Here is a 24,861-nt window from a genome sequence, read left to right as displayed (position 1 = left end):
CCGATTTTCAAACAATCACTATTATGTGGCCGCCTCAGCTTCACTGGACACTAAAGTTAGGGGGTCGCTAGTAGTACTGAGACGTAAACTCTCATTAACCATACTTGGGCAATTTGGTAGTGTGGATGGTAGGATTTCTTATATTAAGACTATTATTTCTGGACGTAAATTTGCTAACAGAAATCTTATTGAACCTTCAGGACTTCTCGCTTATCCTTGGTGCAGACATGAACTGTATTGTAAATGTGATGTTGGACAAATCTGCGCAGCGCTCCACGGCCACACAGCTACAAGCATCAAAAGACTTTCAGAACTTTCTTTCAGTACATAACTTAACAGACCTTTACCGCACTATCAACCCCACATCTAAGCAATACACTTTTTATTCAGCAAGACATCATAGTTTCTCCAGAATAGATTATATTTTAACTTCAGCTACTTCCTTTTCTGAAATACATGACGTTGTTATCAAGCCTTGTGCTTTATCTGATCACAGCATTGTTGCAGCGCGCTTCACACTCCGAGGTACACCCCTTAGAGCTCCACGTTGGCGGTTCAATGCTTCACTTCTCAAAAATGGAGATTTTTGCACTTTTCTCAAAGAAAAGTTAAACACTTTTATTGACGTTAATGCAGGCTCAGTAGATGATCCAAGATTTGTATGGGATGCTATAAAGGGATGTATTAGGGACTCCTCAATCTCATTCTCATTTCACCTTAATAAGAGTAGACTAAATAAGATAACGGAACTGGAGAATACTCTCACTCGGCTAGAGGCGCAACAACAAGCCAAATACTCTGAGGCATTACAAGGCAGAATAGCTGTGACAAGAACTGAGTTGAACTCTTTGTTAAGACGTAGGGCGGAGTTCTTAGTGCACAGGACCAGAAGAACATATTATTTCAATGGCGCCAGACCAAGTCATCTTTTAGCTCTAAGACTGAAACACAATGAAAAATATTCAAATATTACAACCATTAAAACACATCTTCGCACCCTGAGCAATCCAATTGATATTAATTCTGAATTTAAACATTTCTACTCATCTCTTTACAATTCTGAAATTTCCCTTGGTACGGAGGTGTGTGCAGATTTCTTTCAGGATCTCAATTTACCTTCTCTGTCTGACAGCGAATCAGAATCACTCAATACCCCCATCTCTCTAGAAGAGTTGAGGAAGGCTCTTGGTAACATGAAAAAGGGCAAATCCCCAGGGTGGGACGGAATTCCACCTGAGCTATACCTTACTTTCTGGGATGTACTGGGAAAACCACTATCGGATATGATTAAAAAAGCCATTGATATAGGTGCATTCAATTCTAGCACTAACACAGCTATAATTACAGTTCTGCCCAAACCGAATAAAGATTTAACTAAATGTGGTAATTACAGACCTCTTTCCCTCCTGAGTGGGGATGTTAAACTATATGCTAAAGTACTTGCAATCCGGTTGGAGACACATCTTACAAAACTTATTCACAACGACCAAACTGGTTTTATTAGAACTCGCCTAGCAGCTGATAATGTGCGTCGCCTGTTACACATTATTCATGCAGCAAGTAGTATTGATGCCCCTTGCTCGGTTTTATCGTTGGACGCTGAAAAAGCGTTTGACCGGTTAGAATGGGAATATCTCTGGGCAACGTTGGACAAATTTGGGCTAGGTACACATTTTATTAATATGATTAAGGTTTTATACGAAAACCCCTCAGCAATGGTTTGCACAGGCCACATCTGCTCTGCCCAGTTCCCAATATCAAGGGGCACTCGCCAGGGCTGCCCCCTTTCACCCCTACTTTTTGCTCTTTCCCTCAAGCCACTGGCACAGAAAATAAGACAACATCCATCAGTGCATCCCATTACTTTTTGTAACACGGAGCATCGTATATCCTTGTACGCGGATGACATCCTTCTTTATGTAGGCAGCGCTGGTTCCTCAATCCCACATTTACTTTCCTCTTTTGATACATTCAGCTCACTCTCTGGATACAAAATTAACTGGACAAAGTCAGCGCTGATGCATTTAAACTCAGTTGCACTTCAAGCTCCCCTGCCCTTGCATATACCAGTAGTTAACCCTCTAGGCGCCAAAGTCGCATTATTGCGACAGGCAACATTGCTGAATAAAACAGCCCATATCTTTAAATCTACTGCCCTGTGCTGTTACTGCTTGCTACCACTAGATGGCCACTAGATTCAGCTTCAATCCTGACGTCATTTGTGGGTGTGTTTCTATGCAAAATACCTGAGAAAAAAAAGTTTGAAACCCGACACCGGCTGTCAGAGCGGCAGCGGCTAAGCGGCAGAGTGGGAGAGGAGAGAGCCGCGGAGCTGTGGCAGAAGTGTGCTGGACAGATAGAGACACAGATAGCGATTTTTGTAATAAAAAACAAAATGCCCCAAAGACTTTACAGTGCGGATGAGATGCTTGCACAGATCTTTGCTGATCGCGATTCAGAAAGGGACGATCTGCCCTCTGATGACGATCGCTCGTCAGAGACGAGTGACTCTGATCATGCTGCAGCTGCACACACTGTCACACAAGCAACACGCACTGATCACGGCGAGAGTGAGTGATTAGGAAATTGACTGCTATCAGATTCCTGTTCATTTACTCTGAGAATGAGAGGATGAAAAAAATCTATGAAAAAATGAAATGAAATGAAAAAAAATCTACTGTGTAAATATGTTCAGAATTCCGTTTTACTGAATTTTACCTGGTGATATACAAATTAGATTAGTAAATTTACTCCACTCAAACTTCTGTTCCTTTATTTTGAGGATGAGATGACAATATAAATATTTTTTTTCTGTATAAATATGTTCAAAAATGAGTTTTACTGAAAGTTACATCCAGTCACCTGGTGACGTCACAATATGCAAATTAGATGAGTAAATTTACTCCCATCACAAACTTTAGGTCATTATGAATATTTTTCTCATTTACAGTATGGATTTATCTCTCACCACTTCCAAGCTACAGCCTTTTGAAATCTTAAAGTCCAAACGGAATATATTGCTAAATAAACTCTGGCGCCTAGAGGGTTAAAAGCTTTAGATATCTTGGAGTTGAAATTTTTCCCTCCACGTCGTCCATTGCAATAAAAAATTTTCAAGGTATATACAGTCAGATAGAGAAGGACTTTGAGCGCTGGTCGAATTTTCCAAATTCACTTCAAGCCCGGATAGCAATAGTTAAAATGGATATACTTCCTCGTGTTAACTTTTACTCTTCTATGATCCCTCTTGCTCCCCCTCTGGGATATTGGGATAAACTTCAGTCATTAGTCTCTAAATTCATATGGAAAGGAAAGAGACCGCGCCTAAAACTCACAACTCTTAAGCGAGACAAGACGTTAGGGGGGCTAGCTCTGCCAGATTTTAAAAGCTACTTCTGGTCTTATGTGCTACGCCCTCTGTCTACGTGGTTCAACCCTAGTTCCTCTGTTTCTTGGAGACCAATCGAGGAGAATATTGCATTTCCTCACAGGTTGCAAGACCTGGTGTATGCTAATATACCATTGAAAAAAGCTAAATTGCGTTTAGGCCCTATTATTTCATTTCTACTCACATCTTACCGTACTGTAATGAAGCATGTTGGCACAGATTATAAATGGCATAATCATACACCGATTTTCAATAATTTCTCACTTCTTACTGGTAATATGCCCTTCTCGTTTCCGCATTGGAAAAATAGGGGAGTGTATGTACTAAAGGATCTGTATAGTGCCCATGGTTTACGAGCTTTTAACGATCTACAAGCTGAATTTGACCTTCCAAGTTCATCCTTTTTCTTCTATATGCAGTTAAGATCGGCTGTGCGGGCATATGGTGTCCCGTGGGGAACAGCTCTACCCACACACCCTCTACGTAAGCTACTTGCCTCAGTAGGTCCTACACGGGGGATGGTTTCTAAACTTTAAAAATTCATTTCTGGACCGTGCAAACCCTTACCAGTGGAGGATGTTTGGAATCGAGATTTAAGTGAGTTAAATGATGGAGAGATTTGCTGGGACACAGTGTGGAAAAATCTCAGTGATACATCCAAAAACCCCAATCATCAGTTAATACATTATAAGTACGTTCATAGGATGTACCTCACCCCCAGAAAGCGTTATTTTATGAAGATCACCACGTCTCCGAACTGCGATCTTTGCCCACTTAATGCCCAGGGGTCATTCTTGCATGTTTATTGGGAGTGCCCCGACGTGGTTAGATTCTGGAAGGAAATATCTCTCACTTTAAGTGACATTTTTAAGCTCAGGATCCCAGTCTCCCCAGCCTTGCTTCTGCTTAATGATGACTCTTCTTTAAATTTGTCCCTACAGCATAAACGTTTTCTATGGGCCGGTCTCACAGCAGCCAAGGAGATGCTGGCACTTAGGTGGCAACCACTACATTCCTTGGCTTGGCAGCAGTGGGCCAATTCATTTCTTGAAATTGTTCTGATGGAGTGGTCTGTTGCCCGTATGCACGGGGCCAATCATAAGACTCTGCAGGCCTGGGAGGCAGCACACAAGTTAGTTAAAGAAAGGGTGCAGCACGGCCGACCTTGATTTTTCTGTTATATTTTTAGTGGTGGGGAGAGATCTTGGGTGGGAAGTTTATAGGGAGTCGCCTTTGGGAGGGAGGGTGGGGGGTGTTCTAATATTGTTACCTTCCTGAAATGTACAAGTGACTGTTTCTGTTTGCACTCATTGTATAGGAAAAAAAAAAAAAAAAAGAAAATCTATGTATATGATGTGAATATATATGTATAGTACATTTTTCAATAAAAAATTGATCACAAAAAAAAAAAGAGAACTCTATTGTGAAGTATGAGGACGACACCGCCATCATTGGCTACATTACAAACAAGGTATGAGTTCATATCAGGAGGAAATTAAAAGTCTTGCAGAGTGGTGCACAGAGAACAATCCACTGCTCAACATCAGTGAAACCAAGGACCTGATTGTTGATCTTAGAAAACAGGAGGCAAAGACACACACCTCTGTCTACATCAGTGGAGCTGAGGTTCCTTGAGAATTACCATCACTGAGAACCTATCTTGGTCATCACACATCACCACCCTGGTTAAAAAAGCACAGAAAAGGCTCTACTTTTACAGAGGAGCAATAGAAGGCATCCTGACTGGAAACATCTCAAACTGGCATGGTTCATCACGGTCCAGGACAGGAAGGCTCTACAGCAAGTGATTAAAACCACCAGAATATCACTGGTACCATCCACAGATCATCAGTGGCTTCAGTGAAGTGAGATGTCTGCACAGAGCCCAAAGATACTAAAAGACAACACCCACCCAGCCACAGTCTGCTGCTATCGACAAGATACAGAAGTGTCCGCTGCCGTACCACCAGACTACAGAGCAGCTTCATTCCCCAGGCTGAGAGACTCCTGAACTCATCACCGACACTGTTTTTAAAAAAAAATAGATGTAGCAAAGGACTCAAAGATATATATTGTTTTCTTTTTAAACCCTTGTGTTTTTAAAAAAAGACAATACATTTACCTTGTTCCCTTAACCAATTTAAACCTAATCTAAGTGTCCAAAGGGAATAAAAACTGAGAAAACTTACTTGTGTTTCTTGATGTCAATGATGCCGTTCTTTTTGTTTCCCAGCCTCTCTACTGGGTTAAGCCTGAAATGAAAAGCAAGAGATTTATTTATCAGTTTAATGTAAGGTTTAATTATTAGGTTTAATTACCAGGATTAATCAGGACACGCACTTGATGAAATTAGTCTAACACAAATTAGTCTAACCAGCAGCAGCCGCATCCAAGCACAATGAGCTGCTGCCACAGGTGAGATAAATCGGGAAAGGTGCACATCAGTGTGAGTTGTTTTGGCGTAACAATGATGCAACATAAGATTATCCAGTCATTATTCTAAGTGATAGTGCCTGGTCTGCTCTACACTACATTATCTACATTATACATTATCTATTAGCTGATTATCTGTTTAACTGAACCACTCCCTAAGTTTGGTTTGTGAGTCATCGTACTTGCAGAGTCTCCTGATGAGGTCGTCTGGACGCTTGCCTATTTTCTTGGGGAAGTCCACCTTCTCAATGCCATGGAGGACCATGGTGTAAATCTTTATGGGATCTGAACCAGCAAAGGGTGGGCTGGAAGAAAAACACGTTTTCTGATATCATGTTAAGTGTGGGTAAAAATCCACACTACACTGTTCAAAGGCTGAGTTCACCATTTTGGGAAATATGTTTGCTTTCTGTCTGCAAATAAGATCAGAAGATCAACATCAATCTCAGTTAAATCAACATTTTTTTTTAACTTGGGTCAGGTTTCTGCCTAGAAGAACTCCAAGGTTGAAATTTCCCTGGCCTACCACTTTGTTTAACGTGTCCCCCACCAATTACCCTAACCACTCTCCTTATAACAAACCCTAACCACACCTTCACTCCCATACCTAAACCTAAACACCCATCCACCCAAATACCTGACCCCAACCTCAACCTGATTCCCCTGCCTACTCCAAATCCAATTTCACATAATTTAGTTAATGAAATTAATAGAGTTGATGAAAGTATAATTAGATTGATCACTTTGCTAATAAATTAAATATTTGAATTATGTTTAAATTAAGTCTGGCTATCATTTATCACAGCTCTGTTTATAATTTCAGTTTGCAGAATTTATCTTACAACACTCATCACAGGTTTTGGCTCAATCATCAGTAGACATCACTGGTACCTCACTGAAGAAAGAACCATAATATCAAGCATTCTAAATTAAATCCAGTCACTGTCAACAAAGGGGTTCTCCCAGGCTCAGTGCTTGGACCCCCATTATTCATCATATATATGTTTTCTCTGGGTCAGATAATCTACTGTCCAGTATTCAATTTGAACTGATATGCTAAGGACACTCAAGTGTACATTAACATCAAACCTTCCACCCACCTTTGGGTGTCATCAAACATGCTCAATATTTTTGAGGATTTTATCTCCAAGAAGTGAAAACAGTAGGGAATTTTATCTTACTGACTTACTTGCCAGTGAGTAGTTCAAATATAAGGATTCCCAAGGACCAGCAATCAGCTCCAAAGTCATGGCCTTTGTTCATGATGACCTCTGGGGCCACATACTCTGGAGTCCCACAGAATGTCCAGGTCTTCTTTCCAGGACCGATCTTTTTAGCAAAGCCAAAGTCTGCCTGAGGAAATACAAAGAAATAAGGAAAAAACATTACAAATATATGCAGCTACAGAATGAATAGGACATCAACTTAATGTACATTTAGACAATCGGCTTACCATTTTGACATAACCCTCAGCATCCAGCAGGAGGTTTTCAGGTTTTAGGTCTCTGTAGACGATGCCCATAGAGTGGAGGTAATCAAAGGCCTCACAGACACAACCAGTACAAAACCTGGCTGTGGGATCATCAAAATAACTCCTGACGGTTACGAAAGGATTGACAAATTAAAAGATATCCTGTGAATACATACAGAGCAGACTTTTAGCCAGTTTTAGGAAAGTACTTCAGTTGTGAAATTTCAAAGGAAAAATAACTTTATACAAAATAATAATAATAATGATATTATTTAATGCAGTATATTATAATAACTATTATTATTATTGTTGTTGTTGTTATTCTTTTATTATTGGCATTTTATGCCTTAAATTGTCATACCTGCCTGAGTCAGTGAGGGCAGAAGAAACATGTGAGACTGACAGCATCAAACACATTCTTTACAAAGTACTTGGGCAGTATACAAACATTTGCAGTAAAGAACCTTGTAGATGTTATTTAATAATTCATTTAAGAAAGCATTGTTCCTCCTCCTGCGCACACGCTGCCCCTCCCCCAACCCTCTGTCCGAATTTGACCCATTCTCATCTGGTCACCCTAAGGATCCTAAAGTGGACTGATGAATAGACAGGATTTGTAGGAAATTGTCTGAACTAATCCCTGCTGCCTTTTCAAGTTGCCAAAGCAATGACAATGCCAAGTTCAACTTTGAAGAGTAACTTTGCAGCGGTTGAAAATCTTGTTTTTCGCTGACCTTCGCAGTTATGCAGAAGTGTACTTCAGGTTGTGTCAATGCACTGGGACATCACTGTTGGCAGTAGTTACAGGTTTAACAGACTTGGAAACGTTTCAACATGTGCTTGAGTTACTCCATAAAAATCAATTCCTGGTTGTTTTCATATGTAGTTGTTATGAATGTAGCAAAAGGACCTACACTCACATGTCCCGCAGCACAGTCCACAGCTCTCCACCAAGACACGCCTCTAGCAACATGTAGACAAACTTATTATCCCGAAATGTTCGGAATAACCTGAAATACAGCCAAGACAGCCAAGAGACTGGTAGTTAATTACTGTGTTAGTAAGTAAGTTATTTTCCTATTAGCATATAAAACAACAGAGCATAAGTAAAAATAAAAGTCTAATTGAAATGACAGTCTTGTACTGGTATTACAATGCTGAGGAAAGAGTTTTGACGCATGCTTTGAAATATGTCACTCTCTAAACTTTACAACCAATGAGCACTGAAACTTCTAAGAATTCTTAAACCCAATAAAAAAACTCTGAACTGATGATGAAGAAGAAACTGAGTGGAAACTGAGTGGTGTGTATTGTATTAGGAGTGTTGTATTAGTGAAATAAATGTAAACATCACATCTTCGCTGAACTTTTCTCTTTGAATCACTGCTTGCACAAGCCCTTCTTTTCTTTAAAGTAGTAGTGCAGATAAATCTCAGTGCAGTGGTTAGCAGCATTCTCAGAGCAGGTTCCTTAGCAACTCCAACTGAGAAAACAACACATTGAACAGGCCCTATTTAATCTTTGCTTTAAGAAAGAAGAAGATTCATGGCAGATCTGTTGTCTCTAACCTACCCTCTCTCTAGCCTCTTCTGTTCAACACCTAAATGATTCCACGAGGTCAGATGGTGGAAAACAACAAAATATTTTCACATAATCCTTTAATGATGTGGTTAATTCAGAAACAACACTTTGCACTTTGTGAATTAAAGAAACCTGAATATGTTATGTTAGACCCACACCTGACAATAAATGCTGAGTTTGTCTGCTGAAGGATGTGTTTTTCAGAGTAGATGTGCTCCTGCTGTCTGGTGTCCACGATGTGCTTCTTCTTAATGCACTTTAGAGCAAACGTGACGTCCTCATCCTTTAACTTCACCTGAGAAACAGCAGAGGAGAACAAAACTCACTGACGTACACCAAAAATGTGTATCAGTGAAACATTACATAAAAGTCTCAACCTAATATCTGGAATACCCCTTCAATATAAATTGCACCCATTTAATCACTTGAGATGCAGTTTCTTCACTTATCTATTTTACTTGAAAGCAGTCCGTCAAGCACCAAATTGTTAGCAGCAACAGTGGCTCCTGGCAGCCTTGTTGCTTTTGGTATGTCTGTATACCAAAAGCTTTAATTTACATCAAATATGCAATGGATGTTATGGTGTTGGTATGACTTTTCACTGATTCGAACATGCTCAGGGTGTTAAGGATCGCTGATTAATGAAAGGTTATAGTTGTTGCTGCTTCTCACCAGCTCCACTCGTCCAAATCCTCCCATGCCAAGTGTGGCTATGAGCTCGAGCTCCTGAAGAGGCTGGTGTTGAGGCAGGAGAACAATCTTCTCCCTCAGCCTCTTTAGCTCCTGGGCCTCAGCAGAGTCAATCTGAGGTGAGTGGGGCCTCAGAGAAGAATAACATGGGATTAAGATTGGGCCCTTTGAGCCTAGACTCACTAATTTACAGATGAAACATTTAAAGATCTCATTTGCAGATCAGCTTATCACCACTTAAACTAGAAATGCAATAATTAGTATATGACATCTAATAAGTACCCACCATCATCACCTTACCGGGAAGCTTTTAACATTGATACAGCTGTTGTGTTAGTGTGTCATTGTGCACTTACAGGGCATTTCTCTTCTCATCACTCCTGGAAAGCTCTTCCACATATTCCTTCAGGTAAGCCTGAAGCTCCTCGTAAGTTCCCACCATTTGGTTGAAATTACTGAAGAGGAGGGTGCAGGAGACAAAAAAAATTAATGATATACTGTATATATATATTCTGAAATTGAAAATGAGTGTGATCCAAGCAAGGGTGTAGGGGTGTAGGAAGTAGGACTATATTCTGAAAACTGAACCACGCAAGGCTGGGGTGATAGGAGTACAGGCATGGTTTTGGGCACTTTTGAAAGTATTTTTTTCCACCAATGAGTTAAAAGGTCTATAAGTGGCCGTGTTAGCTGGAATACACAACAGGTCCACATCATACGCTACATGCTGCCAGATGATTTCGTCAGTCGTCTGACTGACGAAATCATCTGGTGATCTGGTGTGATAGCTTGCATTCCCATCTACCAGTGGCTCTGCTTCCAGCAACCCAGCTCGTCAAACCTCTGCAGCCAACAGCCTTGCCCTGCGCTCACCTGAGTCTCAACTCGCCACTCCACCAGCGCCACCGTGAGCTACCTCTCCTCCTCCTCCACTTCTCGATTACTTTGCACTCAACTCCCTGCCTTGTGGTCTGCTTTTGGAGTCCAACTACCCACTACAAAGTGTAACAATCCATCTATGTCAAATTGGGAAGGCTGTCTTTGAACAGAGGAGGTGGCCTACGACATTACTTATCACCCACCTACAATGCTGTACTGAGTTCCCTCCCCAGACAGCTTAACAACCATTCACACCTGGGCTCACCTAGCCCTAGCAACCCACAGGAAGGGTGTCAACGACCCACAAGTGGTCCTAACGACTCTGAAACTCAGAGCTCACACGTGTCCTTAAAGACTCTGTAAGGACACTCCCACACAGAGTTTAAAAGCCTGCAAACTCCCCTCCAGTTAGTTAGAACTGAAGAAGCTTCTTTGATGAGAGGTGAAACGTCTTCAGGGAAACTGAAACAAGTCCAGTTGCCTACGATACAGCACTTTGGATTATTGCAACTTTGGTCATAATAAATCCTGCGCAGCTGTCGGATGATCAGAAAGGTTGGAAACAAGTCAACAGTTTATAGCCAGACTGACATAATCTTGTGTACGTCTTTGATCAGTCCTATAAAGATGGTCTGACAAGGGGCTTCCACACTCCTTGATCTAATCCCGATAAGAAGCATAGGCTATGTAGCATATGTTATGACAGAGTGAACAGCAATAACAACACAGAGTTAATTCTATTTTAAATATACCTATTTACTTTTGAAGATGTATTCCCATTACCACATTGTTATTTAATATCGGCAACCCAAATTAAACCAAATGCTCTGGTATATGGGTCAAACTGTAGATAATAACATGGAATGCTAAGACATTCAGCTACTTACTCTCTGTCCACCACCAGGCAGTGTGTGTCATTCTCATTGCAGATGATGTTGGCTGAGCGAACATCCTCACTGTAAACATACAGGTACATTTAATCAAACAACACAAACTCATATATGCACAATGTTTTCTGCAGTGTGATGAGGTTTTCCTCTGTAAGTGTTCAAACATCCCACAGTATCGGATGGAATCAAATAAACTGGGTGGTGAGTGTTCATATCAGACCGCTGTGAAATTCTTGTATATGCATGGGTTTCATCAGTAAAGATTCAAAAGTAGACCCCGAACACACTTCCAAAGCATCCCAGATGCCCTCGGAATGGAGGAGGATCATGCTTTTCAATGGAAACCATTGTGGCTGGGAGACTTAAGCTGCACAGCCTCTCATTAGCCTCATTGGGCTGTTTTCCCAGACAGGGTGAGACAACAGAGAAAAACCTACTTGAAACCATTCCATGGGCTGGACCTGGATTTGGCATAGGCATTGGTGTCTAATCCAAGCCTCTGCCCTCTGAACCTCTGTACCTGGGTCCTCTAGTAGGTGCTACTATTCTGGCAGGTGCTATACACTCAGAGAAAGAAAGACCTGGAGTAGGCTAGGCCACATACTGTATGAGCGAATATATTCAACCCCAGTGAGGGTGCATCACTGTGCAATTTCCTTGTGTGCAAAAGGGATAGACTACTGTTATTGGGAAGAGCACACACTCATTGGACTTTGGAATGTGCCAAGCTCTCTGGGAACAAACATGTACAGACAGCCCAGCACCTGTTCAGGCAGGCCATCACAGTGCTGTTGTCCAACCTTAACATGATGCGTTGCTGGTAACTGAGGTGGAAATAGAGCACAAGGTTAGAGTATAGGAGTGGAGCCTGCATCATTTGTCACAGTTAAGGTGCAGTTCCAGTCGCACAAACTGAATGCTTCCTACTTGTGTACTAACAGTACAAGGTGAGCAATCAAAACACTCACACGACTGGGTCCATTGTGACCCAAGCTTCTACATGTTAATCTGCCTTACCTGCAATCATAGAACATGAATCAAGGCAGAGGCCAAACCTGAATGCACAGGCTTGGCTGTGAAGTGCTCTCAGTGATCATGACAATGAGGCTCAGACATGTGACATATTTAGATGTTTGCTGTTGTGTGTCAGTCAATAGTGTTGGATTTCATAGTCATCTGCTGTGGCCCCAGCCTTCTGTGAAGTTTTGTTTGTACCTGATGAGAGCTTTCTCTCCAAAGTAGTCTCCGACTCCCAATGTCTTGATTTCCTGTGGTTCAGCAAACCCCTCTGTACTCTGAGTGACTATGACCTACAGACATGAAATTGAGACAATAATTCTTTCATTGTTGGACATAATTTAAGTCAGTCAGCCAAGTCATACAACCAGTCATACAAGCTTTGGGTCATATCCTGAAATATGTGGCAGGTATTTGGTTTTGACTTAGAGGAAACCATTAAGCCCACAAGCTATGGCCAATGCAAAAAGCCTTAATTATTAGCCACTCTGCTTATTAGAGATACAAATGAACAATTTAAAGTCTGTAGCGAGAACCAAGGGGTTTATAGGCAATGTTGGGGAGTAACGAATTACATGTAACGACGTTACGTAATTTAATTACAAAATTTACGTAATTGTAATCCGTTACATTACTGGGAGAAAATATGTAATTAAATTACAGTTGCTATTGGAAATTTCAATCATTACAACTTAAGTTACATTTGAAAAATCGCCACAAATGCTCGGATTTATAAAATAGTTTTTTTCCCCCCCATGGATTCATGTTTGTTTTTAGTTTTTTTCAAATCAACATCCTCCTTCCAAAACTGACGCTTGTGATTGGCTCTCTCTGGTCATGTGCCATTCGACTCAACCGACAAACCGTACGGCGGCCGTCAGACTCAGCAGCAACCATGTCGGCGGCGCACAAGATGTTCCTGGGCTGGAAATACAAAAAACACTTCATACAGACAGAAGATAAGGGCCCAAACATTTCAGTACAATGCAAAGAGTGTTTGCCGGCAGTTAAGGTGTTGTCGACGTCGAAACTGTCGATGTCGAACCTGAAGACACATCTAAAGGTACGTAGCCTGATGTAGCTGTAGCCTACGGTAACTGCAAGCATTCACATACAATAAGAGGGGAAGAAGTGTCAAACTTCAGTGTGTCTTTTATGCTAGCAGATTAAATGATGGCAAAGTCAGCTTTAGTTTCACATAAATTCTGATGCAAGAACAGTTATGTTATTAATGTACATTGTCCTTTTTCAATAAATAAACAGTATTATGAAGTAAGATGTAACCTAGCTAAGTTTTTTCAAATATGACCTCGAAGCGCCACCATGTGGTGCAATCTTTATTAGTTTATCTGAGCTTTTGAAAAGGTTAGACCCTGAGGGGTGTACTGCGAAGCCAGTTTAGTGTTTTAGCGAGCTAAAGCCAGGCTTCCCTGTATTACAAAGGTGGCTCTCTTTTAACCCGGCTAGATCACCATGGTAACTTATGCTTAGCTGATAACCTGGTCCCGACCAGGTTCTGTTCAGAGTTTAATCATAAAATCGGCTATAAAAGCGCCGCTGTTTCACTATTTAACTCATTTACAGCTGGCGTCACCTTTACTTTGAAAGTCCAGTGGAGCTGGATCAGAACGGAGCATTTGTACGGAGGGAGAGATTGCGCTGATCCGCTGCTGTTTACTTTCTCTCTGAGCGTCTCCGCCTACAGATGTTCAGCTGAGGGGATACGCCGCTCAGCTGTTGATCCGACTCGCGTCAGGAGATCATTTATTAGGCTATAGCCTATTTACTTTTATATACAGTCAGTCACCACTGAAAGAAGTTGTGCACTCGCAGCAGGACAGATAATTTAACTTAATGTGGCCATGAATAAATTAATTGTTTTCGCCTGTTATGTGTTGCCCAAACGCAAATCTTGAGTAGGTCTACTCTGTTTTCTCACATTTAAAAAGGTCTTTGTACAGAGACAACATGAGATTTGCTTGTAGCTACAGCACCTAAAAAACCCACTGTAACCTATTTTCATACGCACACCCAGCCTCGCTTTCAATAAAACACACACGGGCATTTTATAATTGTTTTCAGTGAAATATATGAAAACAATATAAAACACAGTTTAAAACAACAGTTGTTGTTGCTCTAAAGCTTCATATTTAAAAGCAGCTCAATGTAGAGCTGTCAGAAATTAAAATCAGCCTTCTCTTGTCATATTTGCAGCAACACTGTTGCTTCAGGCTGTGATCAGGCTTTTTTGTATCGCTCATACTCTCTCCATTAAAACAACCTGCTCCTCTTGGCTGAAATCAGCCCGTTGTCGCTCCATTTAGTGAGGAAGTGAGCCTCCTTCGCAGTACAGGCCTAAGGTCAGACTCATAATATATGGTTAAACCTTTGAACATATAAAAGAACAACTTTTGAACAGTTTCATCTTTATAATTTTGGTCTATTTTATGGAACATTAATGCCATCACTTATCTGGGTTGTGCTATTGTCTAAATTGTGCACATTTGTCATTGGGTCAACATGGTATCATGTTTTCCACATGGTGTACATAAATAATGCAACAAATTTTTTTAATTTACATTTCAACATGTTTTGTTATCAGCTTATTATTTGTGTAAAGAACAAATATGTGCTCAATTCCAAAATACTGATCTATGGTTTTAATAAACTTTTTTCAGAGGAAACATCCAAGGGTCCTGTTGGTGCAAGAACCATCCAAACCGTCTGATGAGAGGGAAGATGAATCACCAATCCCTTAGTCCCTTATTCCTAGAGGGAATAAGTGGCGGGAGGAAACCTATGTGCCGAAAAACCCTGATGCAGCGCATTGAAAAAGAGTTTGCATCTATGAAACAGTCTTTAACCTCAAAGCTGATGGATGTGGACAGTGTCTGCACAACAGCAGACATTTGGTCGGCATAAAAACGCAGTTTCTTTGGAGTGACATGTCATTGGATTGACAAAGGCACACTTGAGAGACATTCTGCAGCTTTGGCATGTGCACGCCTTAAAGGACGACACACCTTTGACGTAGTGGCAGCAAAACTAAATGAAATCCATGCCGAATATAACATTCAAAGCAAAGTCAGGTCCACTGTGACTGATAACGGCAGCAATTTTGTAAAGGCATTTCGTGTGTTTGGTGCAACTGAGGAGGAGTCAGATGACCACAATGATGGAGTGGAATTTCTGGATGTAGATGGTCTTTTTCAAGAAGAGGGAGATGAGGAGCACTTTTTCCTCCCACAACACCAGCGCTGCTCTGCTCATACCTTGAATCTAATTGCCACCAATGAGGTTCACAAAGCAGGATCGAATGGCCCATCACGTAAGCTGTATAGAAGTGCCATGGCTAAGTGTTCATCTATCTGGAACAAAGCACATCGATCTCCGTTAGCCACAGAGGTGATTCAAGAGATTGCCAACATGCAGCTCATCATCCCGTCAGTCACAAGGTGGAGCTCTGAGTTCAGGGCCCTCACAAAAGTTCTAAGGGTACCAGAAGACCAGCTGAGGAACATCTGTGACAAGCTTGGTGTCCCAATGCTTCATCCACAAGAGTCTGCATTCTTGAAAGAGTACACTGAGGCTCTGCAGCCTCTAGCTGTTGCCATTGACATTCTCCAGGGCGAGAACAAATGTTACTTTGGATTTGTGATCCCAACTCAAGGCAAAGCTGTCTGAAAAACTACCTCATGTGACTTATACAGCACAGATCATCACAACTATCATTAAGGCCATAGAGCACCGCTTTGGATCGGTGTTGGATAGTCATGAAGCAAAGCTGGCGACTGTGACCCTGCCAAAGTTCCGTTTAAGCTGGCTAAGCCCTGAGAAGAGAGATGATATGAGAAGAACCCTCCTGCAGGAAGCAGTTGCTATGGAACAACAAAAACAACCGAGTCCTGTTGCAATGACACAGGGTGACACAAAGTCTGATGCCGATTCAGATGAAAACTTTTTTGTCTTTGATAATGCCGAATCCTCATCAGACAGCACAGCTCACAATTAAGTCAGAAAGTACCTAGAAGATTCAGATATCAATCTGAAATCTCTTCAGGCATTTCCCATTGTGAAGAGACTTTTTCTAAAGTACAACACCACATTGCCCTCCAGTGCTCCAGTGGAGCGTCTGTTTAGTCATGGAGGCAATCTTTTGACGGCACCTCGAAACAGAATGAGGGATGACCACATGGAACAGGTCCTGCTGCTCCGTTACAACCACCATCACTATCCCACTGATACTATCCACAGTGAATGATGTACAGTGTGTGGACATCTGTTAGCTTTATGTATCATTCCCTTGGCCACTTTTGATTTTTGAATGATACAGAGCAAGTGCTTTAATTTAAGTCCTGCTCCAAATTTGCATTAACTGTTGAAGGTGTTGTGTGAAAGTTAACACATATGTTAAGATAATGGAAAATGCTACAGAGCATGAGAACAAGTGTTTTAATTTAAGTCCTGCTCCAAATTTGCATTAACTGTTGAAGGTGTTGTGTGAAAGTTAACACATATGTTAAGATAATGGAAAATGCTACAGATGAATGTTACAGAGCATGAGAGCAAGTGTTTTAATTTAAGTCCTGCTCCAAATTTGAGAAAGAACGTTACAGTAAGTGTACTGTATCCAGCTGTTCTAACAGTAAAAAAAAAAAGTTACAGAAGTTCAGTCTGGTTGAGTCTTTTATTATGTTGTTTTTATATAGTCTTAAGTACTGTTGAAAGGTTTATCACACTATAGGTCTTAAAATGTGAAAATGGTTAACAGTTGAGAGATTTCATTCAAAATTAAGAAAAGTAATCAAAATGTAATCAAATGTAATTAGTTACATTACTTTGAGAAAGTAATTGAAATAGTTACACTACTATTACATTTTCAACAGGGTAACTTGTAATTGTAACCAACTACATTTCCAAAGTAATCTTCCCAACACTGTTTATATTATTACTCGACAAAGTCTGATCTCAGTGGTGATACAAAGTCAACCCAGTTTTTCCAGAAATTCTTACATTTACCAGATTCTAATCCGACTGAAAAAGTCAGCCATTCCATCATTTAAATATTTTGCATTACTTCAACCCAATCTTCCCTCTTAGGTGCCTCTGTCTTCAGCCACTACCTGGTAATGGCTTTTTTACTAGCAACCAACATGATCCTAAACATATATATGTCTCCTGAATTTGTAATTCCTTCATTCACTTTTCCCAGGTATATGTCAAATGTACATGGAAATACCACCCTCAAGACAATTCTTCAAATCCTGCCAGTAAGGTATAATAGAGGGGCATTTCATAAAAACATGATATTTCTTTTGTGCTGGTGTAATAAAATATCTCACTATGCCATACTCTCTCCATGAAAGGAAACACGTCGTTTTCCACTGTTGCTCATTGATCTCCTCCCATTCCTCCTCTGATAACATCCTTTCAGCCTCGTTTTCCCACTTCTCTTTATAAATGCTGTATCGTTACCTTTTAAATTTTCTATTCCTTTGTATAATTTTGAGATTACCTTTTTACCCAAATCTGATTCATATGCTAAAATAAACAATTTAATAATTCCTGATTCTAGCTTATCTAAACGAATCTTTCTTATTATTTGCTCTAAATAATGCTTCATTTGTAAATATCTGTAGAAATCCTGATTGTTTAAGCCATACTGGTTCTTTAAATCCTGAAAGCTTTTAATAACCTTCTTCTTAAAAAGCTCCCAAATTATTGTTGCTCCCCTTTCCCATCTACTAAACCTCTTATTTGCTGTATTAGGTATGAAATCTGAATCATGTGCAATCCATCTCAGTAACTACATCTGCTCTGTCTGTCTTTGATATAATCTCAGACCATATATTAAAGGATAAACCCAGCCATGGATTCAGCTCCTCTTTAAGATGTTTTCTTAATTTAGTATCATTTATTATGGTCTGTAATGGAATAGTGGCCGACATGCAACATTCAATGTCCTTCCATCTCGCCACATATGAGGGATTGCACAGGTTCAACAGAGTTTTTATCTGTGCAGCATGATAATAGCTCTTAAAACAGGTGTAGCAGAACAGAGCCTTGTTGTGTTCTGCTCTGGTTTGCATGGTCCTGTGTGTTTTTGCTCTCAATTGCTCGCTGATCGACAGCCAATTGTTGTATGTAGGTATACTATAAAGGCAGGTAGTGGTCCTCTTTGCTCTCCCTCTGTCGCCAAAGCATACCTCATTTCCAGTGCGCCTGCTGCTGTAGCAGGTATGAGAGCGGTCTTTGTTGTTTGCACGTTATTTATTCATCTGTTTTGTTAGTGTGGTGTTAAAAACCAGTTACATATGATTTTGTAGATGCCGTGGACCCTCTCCCCTTCCTCAGCCGTGACGCTATCACTGATCGCAGCTGGTAGGTCCATCTATTCCATGCGCTGTGACATCATTTAGCGTGTAGTAGCTAAATGGCTGTCATTATAGGTATTCGCTCAGTGGCGGAATAGCACCAGAAGGCTCTCTTCTTCTCCCCCTCCCCAGGCTCATGAGCACGGCCGGATCGGGACCGTGGGTCTGTGTTCAGCAGCCAGAATTGTAGCAGCTACTCTGGCTCACCTGTAACTACGCTGCTGCTTTTCCTTCCGGTACTTTGCTCACCGTGGCTTTGCCTACTGTTACTTTGCTCACCGTGGCTTTGCCTACTGTTACTTTGCTCACCGTGGCTTTTTCTTGATGACAGGTTGCACATCTAGTCCCTAGATATTTTAGTCTGGGCCATTTTAGTAAAGTGTGCTGCCAGTGGGGCATAACTCCATTTTGTTTAAATTTCCAAGTGGCTTGCTGCCTTTAACCCCATTTAATATTGTTTTGTGTAGTTGAGTCTGTTTATTTCCTTTTATCTTATTTCGTTTGTTTTATTTACACATACCTGGCTGCTTAGCACCCCCCCATTAATCTGGTTTTGTGTTTGTTTAGTTAACTGCATCTTATTTCTTTCATTATTTTTGCAACATTTAGTCAGCGTAATAGTGTTTTGTTTATTTGTATGAATGATATCCCACTAATTTGTATTTTATCCCTTTTCTGTTTTAGAAGTTGAGAGTCTAAAGTGGTGGTGGTTGGTGTCCTCCGGTGGTGGTGTCCCCTCCTGTGTGCTGTGCTGTCTACTCCTGGTGTGATCCTTCACGTGTGTGTGTGTGTGTGTGTGTGTGTGTGTATGTGTGTGTTTGAGTTGACCCTCTCCTAGATACTTCACTCCTGGTGGCCCACCTATCCACTGATAAGCCTCAGCTCCACCCATTTTCTTTGCCCCTCAATAATTGTTTATATTGTGTTATCTGGCCTTTTATTAGCATTGTGTGTTTAAAATAAGCTATTACTGTTGATGGAACCATATCTCTCGCCTCGTAGTATTACGAACCTATGTGCCCTTGAGTGATCAGTTTTGGTCAGAGGTCAAATATTATTCCTTGGGTGAAATTCCCAGGGTGGCGTTGTTGGCTCCTCCTTGATTATACCAGCTCGCTGGTTGACCTCCTAGCCACCCGCCACAATCTGGCGTTGTTGTCAGGATTTACTTTTGAAGGCAGAGACGCACGCGTGTTCTATTCTACTTTTTGTTTTGTTCCCCTGGGTTAATGCTATTTTGTTTATCTTGTGTTTTGTTTTTGTTTGTTTGGAGGCAAAGCAGCATTTAGTGTTTGTGGATCTGTGGTGAGCCCTGGTGAGGTTTTCTTGTCTTGCTGTACTGCGCTGTAGTGTAATTTCACTTATCAGGCTGTAGTTATGGGGGAAGAGTTGCAGGATCTGAGGGATCTAGTTGCACAGTTAAGAGCAGATAATGAGATGTTGCACCAAGAACAAGATGCGGCCATTCCTGGCCCTAGTGCTGCGCCTTCTATTTCTGTGATACCTACTGCTCCTCCTACCGCTAGTGCCCATGTGACTGACAGGCAGGTTTTTGTGCCCAAAGACAGGAAATGCCCCATGTTTAGTGGAAGATCAGGCATAACACTGACTGAGTGGATTGAGGAGGCACAAGCTTGCATGAGGGCACAGCATTTATTTACACTTGACCAGGTGTTCTTTTTGTTTGATCACCTACAAGGGGAAGCTCGTGAAGGTGAAATATTGTTCTAGTGCTGAACGGGGGGATCTAGCTAAGAAAATTGCTGTTAAGGGAGTTGTATGGGTCCTCAGAGCCCTATGGACCTTTACAGGAGGCATTTTTCTCCTGAAGGCAGCAAGAAGGGGAGACTCTGCAAGAGTTTTCCCATGCTTTGCTCGGCCTTATGGAGGCGGTGAAACAGCGTGCACCTACTGACATGCCTAATGCTGAAGTTTTGCTGCGGGACCAGTGAGTTAAAACAGCTTGTGTGCAGGCAGACTACTGCCACTGTACTTGAGGTCAGAGGAGAGGCGATCAGGTGGGAACGTGAGGGTTTGCCAGGTGGTGCGAGGGGCCGAAGTCACCCTGTCCCCTCAGCATTAGGTATTCAGTATGGAATCCAGAGCGGTCATCAGGGGGCAGCTAACTTCCCCCAGGTGTCTGAGATGGGTGAGATAAGGGAATTGTTCAAATGTCAGCAAGAGCAGTTAAATCAGCTTACTCACAGCATTTCCCTGTTGCAGAGCTCTCATCAGCGCAGTTGTTCACCTCGTAATGGCCCCATAATATGTAGACACTGTCAGCAGCCTGGTCACTATGCTCCCCCTCGTACCCAGCCCTTCTTGCGTGTTCCATCATCTAGTAGGCAGTCTCATCCAGCTCGGCCGTCGGAATTCTAGCACCCACCGGACTGCAGAGCCACAGTTCGGTTGGGGCAGCCACTGGCTCAGGGGTTGTTTCAAGTGTTTCGGGGGATACATCAAAGCTGATGTCATCGTGCCCACATTTAGATGTGAACATGGGTGGGCTTAAGGTGCCTTGCTAGGTAGATACTGGGTCCATGGTGTCTACAGTCACAGAGCTTTTTCCTCCAGCATTTTGAGCCGTGGGGTCGAGAGCGACTGGAGCTGAGAACAGCCAATGGTCTGACTATCCCCTATATTGGCTACCTAGAACTAGATGTGGAGCTCTGTGGTAAGTTAATGCCACGGTGAGGGGTTTTGGTGGTTAAGGATCCCCCTGGTGGTTTGTCATTGCAGGCTCCTGGTGTTTTGGGAATGAATGTCATCCGCAGGTGTTATCGAAACCTCTTAGGGCAGCATGGCTTGGCCTTGTTTGATTTGCCCTTGGTATTTGAGGCCCTGGAGTCGGTTGTTCAGGCTTTGCAAAAGTGCCATCATGTTAGCGTGCAGACCCCTCACGATGCTTCAGGCAAGGCAAAAATTCAATTTAGGAAGGTTTGTCGTATCCCCGGTGGTGTAATGAAGATAGTGGAGGCCACATGCGCTGAGCAGTATTCAGTTGCCACGGTATTGTTTGAGCCCCTAGACTCTGGCTTACCCGCTGGACTGCTTGCTTCCCCTGCTCTAGTTCAGGTGCTAAGGGGCACAGCCTACATCCTGATTGTCAATGTTGGTTCCACCGATGTGTTGCTCTACCCTCACACTATTGTAGCCATGTTGGATGGGGTTAATGTTAGCCTTCCCATGGGAGTCACTGAGGTGCCATCTGGCGTAGCCACTGTAGCATCCCAATCAGTTTCTCCTGCTATGCAGTATCAGATGGAGGCCATTGATCTGTCTCCACTGCCTGCTGAGGAGCAGGGTCAGGTGAGGTCCCTTCTTAGGAAGTATACCCCAGTCATCTCATGATGGAGATTTGGGTTGCACTTACCTGATAGCCCACGACATCCTTCTTTTAGACCAGGTTCCTGTAGGGAAAAGCTACAGACATATACCCCTGTCGGAGTATGAGGTTGTAAAGGAACATATCAACCAACTGCTAGGGGCACAGGTAATCAGAGAGTGGCAGCCCTTACGCTTCCCCCTTTGTGCTGGTCAAAAAGAAGGATGGCAGTCTGCGCATGTGCATAGACTACAGGCAACTCATCAACAAGACACGGAAAGATGCATTTCCCCTGCCACGTATTGAGGAATCCCTGGATGCACTGACAGGTGCTTGCTGGTTTTACACCATGGACCTAGTCAGTGGGTACAACCAGGTCAGAGGAAGATCGTGCCAAGACTGCATTCTGCACTCCGTTTGGGTTATTTGAGTGGAACTGCATGCCCTTTGGGCTTTGTAATGCCCCCAGCATCTTCCAGAGATTTATGCAGCGGATATTCGGTGACCAACAATGCCAGTCATTGCTTCTTTACCTTGATGACATTGTGGTTTTCTCCTCCACAGTAGAACAACATCTCGAGAGGTTGGAAGTGGTGCTGGGTCAGCTTCAACAGGAAAATCTTAAGGCGAAGCTCACCAAATCTGCATTTTTCCAGAGAGAGGTGCGCTACTTGGGCCATGTGATCTCGGACAAGGGGGTTTCCACCAGTCCAAGTAAGGTAGAAGTGGTAGCCAACTGGCAGCCTCCCACGACCATCTCCGAGCTGCGGTCTTTCCTGGGGTTTGCCAGCTATTATCGTCAATTCGTGGAGGGTTTTGCCATTGAAGTTTTGAAGCACTGAAGACCAAGCTAACCTCTGCACCAGCACTTACTTATGCCGACTTGTCACAACCCTTTGTTCTAGAGGTGGATGCAAGTTATGGTGGCCTTGGGCGGTACTTTCCCAAGAGTAAGTAGGCAAGGTCAGGCCAATTGCTTTTGCCAGCCGAGGTCTGAGGCCCACAGAGCGCAACATGCTGAACTACAGTTCTATGAAGTTGGAGTTCCTGGCGCTCAAGTGGGCCATGGTGAAATTCAGGGAGTACCTGCTTGGCCACAAGTGTGTCATTTACACGGACAACAACCCAAGCAGTCATCTGCTAAGCTTGGTGCCACTGAGCAACGGTGGGCGGCCCAACTGGCGTCCTTTGACTTTGAGTTGAAGTACCATCCAGGAAAGGGCAATCAGAACGCAGATGCTCTATCCCGTCAGCATCCACCCAGTGTGCAAGAGATGGAAGCCATGGTCCCCAGCACTTCACTTCCCAAATCCTTACAGCAAGCCTTGCAGTTGGGAAGGGCTGAAGCAACCCAAACTACCATCACAGTCCTGCCTCATCATGCATCTTCTGATGTGGCTACTCTCCAACAGAATGATCCCGCTATCCACGAAGTGTTGGCGTTTTGGAGACAGAAGCAGCGTCCAAACCAGCAGGAGCGGAAACAAGTCTCTCGGCCCGCATTGGCGTTGCTCCGACAGTGGGACCGCCTTGTTAAGAGGAGTGGAATCCTCTATCGCCAGGTTTTTTGCCCTGATGGTGCTGAGCCAGTGTTCCAGCTGCTGTTGCCTTCTGCCTTAAAGGTGGAGGTGCTGACTCAGGTTCACCAGGAGCATGGCCATCAAGGTGGAGAGAGAACAATGGAGCTACTGCGGCCACGCTGTTACTGGCCAGGTATGTCCTCCGAGGTGGCGCAGCTGTGTCAGGCCTGCGAGAGGTGCCAAGTGGCCAAGGATAACCAACCGGCTGCTCGTAGTTTCATGGGACATTTGTTGGCTTCCTGGCCTAACGACATTTTGGCCATCAATTACACCGTGTTGGAAGCACCATGATCAGCATGTTCATGATGCACCACTGAAGGAGGGTCAGTTGGAATTGCTGTGTGATTTCAGTGCTAGAGGACGTCATAAAATCCAAGATCTCTGGAGCCCCGTGGCATACCAAGTTCTGAAAGCACCTCAAGAGGACGGATCAAAGCCAGACAAGTCATTCGTACACTGTTGAAGGCAGTGGTCAGAAAGGACTCCCCAGGTGGTTCCTCCACCAGTAATCCACTCCCCATCACAAGGCCACCATCAGGGGGCGAGTTGTCATGTGATGGTGATTTGTTGTTCCGCTGGCATGACATCCTTCGGACAATTCCTGAGACTCCTGCCAGACCAACTGCAGTGACCCAGACAACCCCTCGTTTGCTGCTCCCACACTCTGAAGTGGCACCCACTCTACCACACCATACCATACCTCATTTCCGGTGCGCCCGCTGCTGTAGCAGGTATGAGAGCGGTCTTTGTTGTCTGTGCGTTATTTATTTCTGTTTTGTTAGTGTGGTGTTAAAAACCAGTTACATATGATTTTGTAGATGCCATGGACCCTCTCCCCTTCCTCAGCTGTGACACTGTCACTGATCACAGCTGGTAGGTCCATCTATTCTGTGTGCTGTGACATCATTTAGCGTAGCTAAATGGCTATCATTATAGGTATTTGCTCAATGGCGGAATAGCACCAGAATTGTAGCAGCTACTCTGGCTCACCTGTAACTACGCTGCTGCTTTTCCTTCCGCTACTTTGCTCACCGTGGCTTTGCCTACTGTTACTTTGCTCACCGTGGCTTTGTCTACTGTTTGCTCAACGTGGCTTTGCCTACTGTTACTTTGCTCACCGTGGCTTTTGCTTGATGACGGGTTGCACATCTAGTCCCTAGATATTTTAGTTTGAGCCATTTTAGTATAGTGTGCTGCCAGTGGGGCTTAACTCCATGTTGTTTAAATTTCCAA

General features: G+C 42.8%; 1 protein-coding gene across 1 annotated transcript in view; it reads right to left on the bottom strand.

Annotated features, from left to right (window-relative positions):
• prkg2l (protein kinase cGMP-dependent 2, like) overlaps nt 1-24,861 on the bottom strand; it is a 93,490-nt gene that overhangs the window by 24,117 nt on the left and 44,512 nt on the right. The window contains exons 8-17 of the mRNA XM_084375825.1: nt 12,548-12,642; nt 11,330-11,398; nt 9,920-10,018; nt 9,546-9,693; nt 9,032-9,168; nt 8,213-8,302; nt 7,275-7,416; nt 7,011-7,174; nt 6,004-6,126; nt 5,578-5,640 (exon numbers count right to left, since the gene is read on the bottom strand). Of these exons, the coding sequence (XP_084231951.1) occupies nt 5,578-5,640; nt 6,004-6,126; nt 7,011-7,174; nt 7,275-7,416; nt 8,213-8,302; nt 9,032-9,168; nt 9,546-9,693; nt 9,920-10,018; nt 11,330-11,398; nt 12,548-12,642 (1,130 nt within the window). The remainder of the gene's footprint in view (nt 1-5,577; nt 5,641-6,003; nt 6,127-7,010; nt 7,175-7,274; nt 7,417-8,212; nt 8,303-9,031; nt 9,169-9,545; nt 9,694-9,919; nt 10,019-11,329; nt 11,399-12,547; nt 12,643-24,861) is intronic.

Source organism: Pagrus pagrus (assembly GCF_965226575.1).
Source record: "Pagrus pagrus genome assembly, chromosome: 15".
NCBI lineage: Eukaryota > Metazoa > Chordata > Actinopteri > Spariformes > Sparidae > Pagrus > Pagrus pagrus.
Note: the sequence above shows the minus strand (reverse complement) of the source record. Positions and strands in the feature narration are given on the sequence as shown.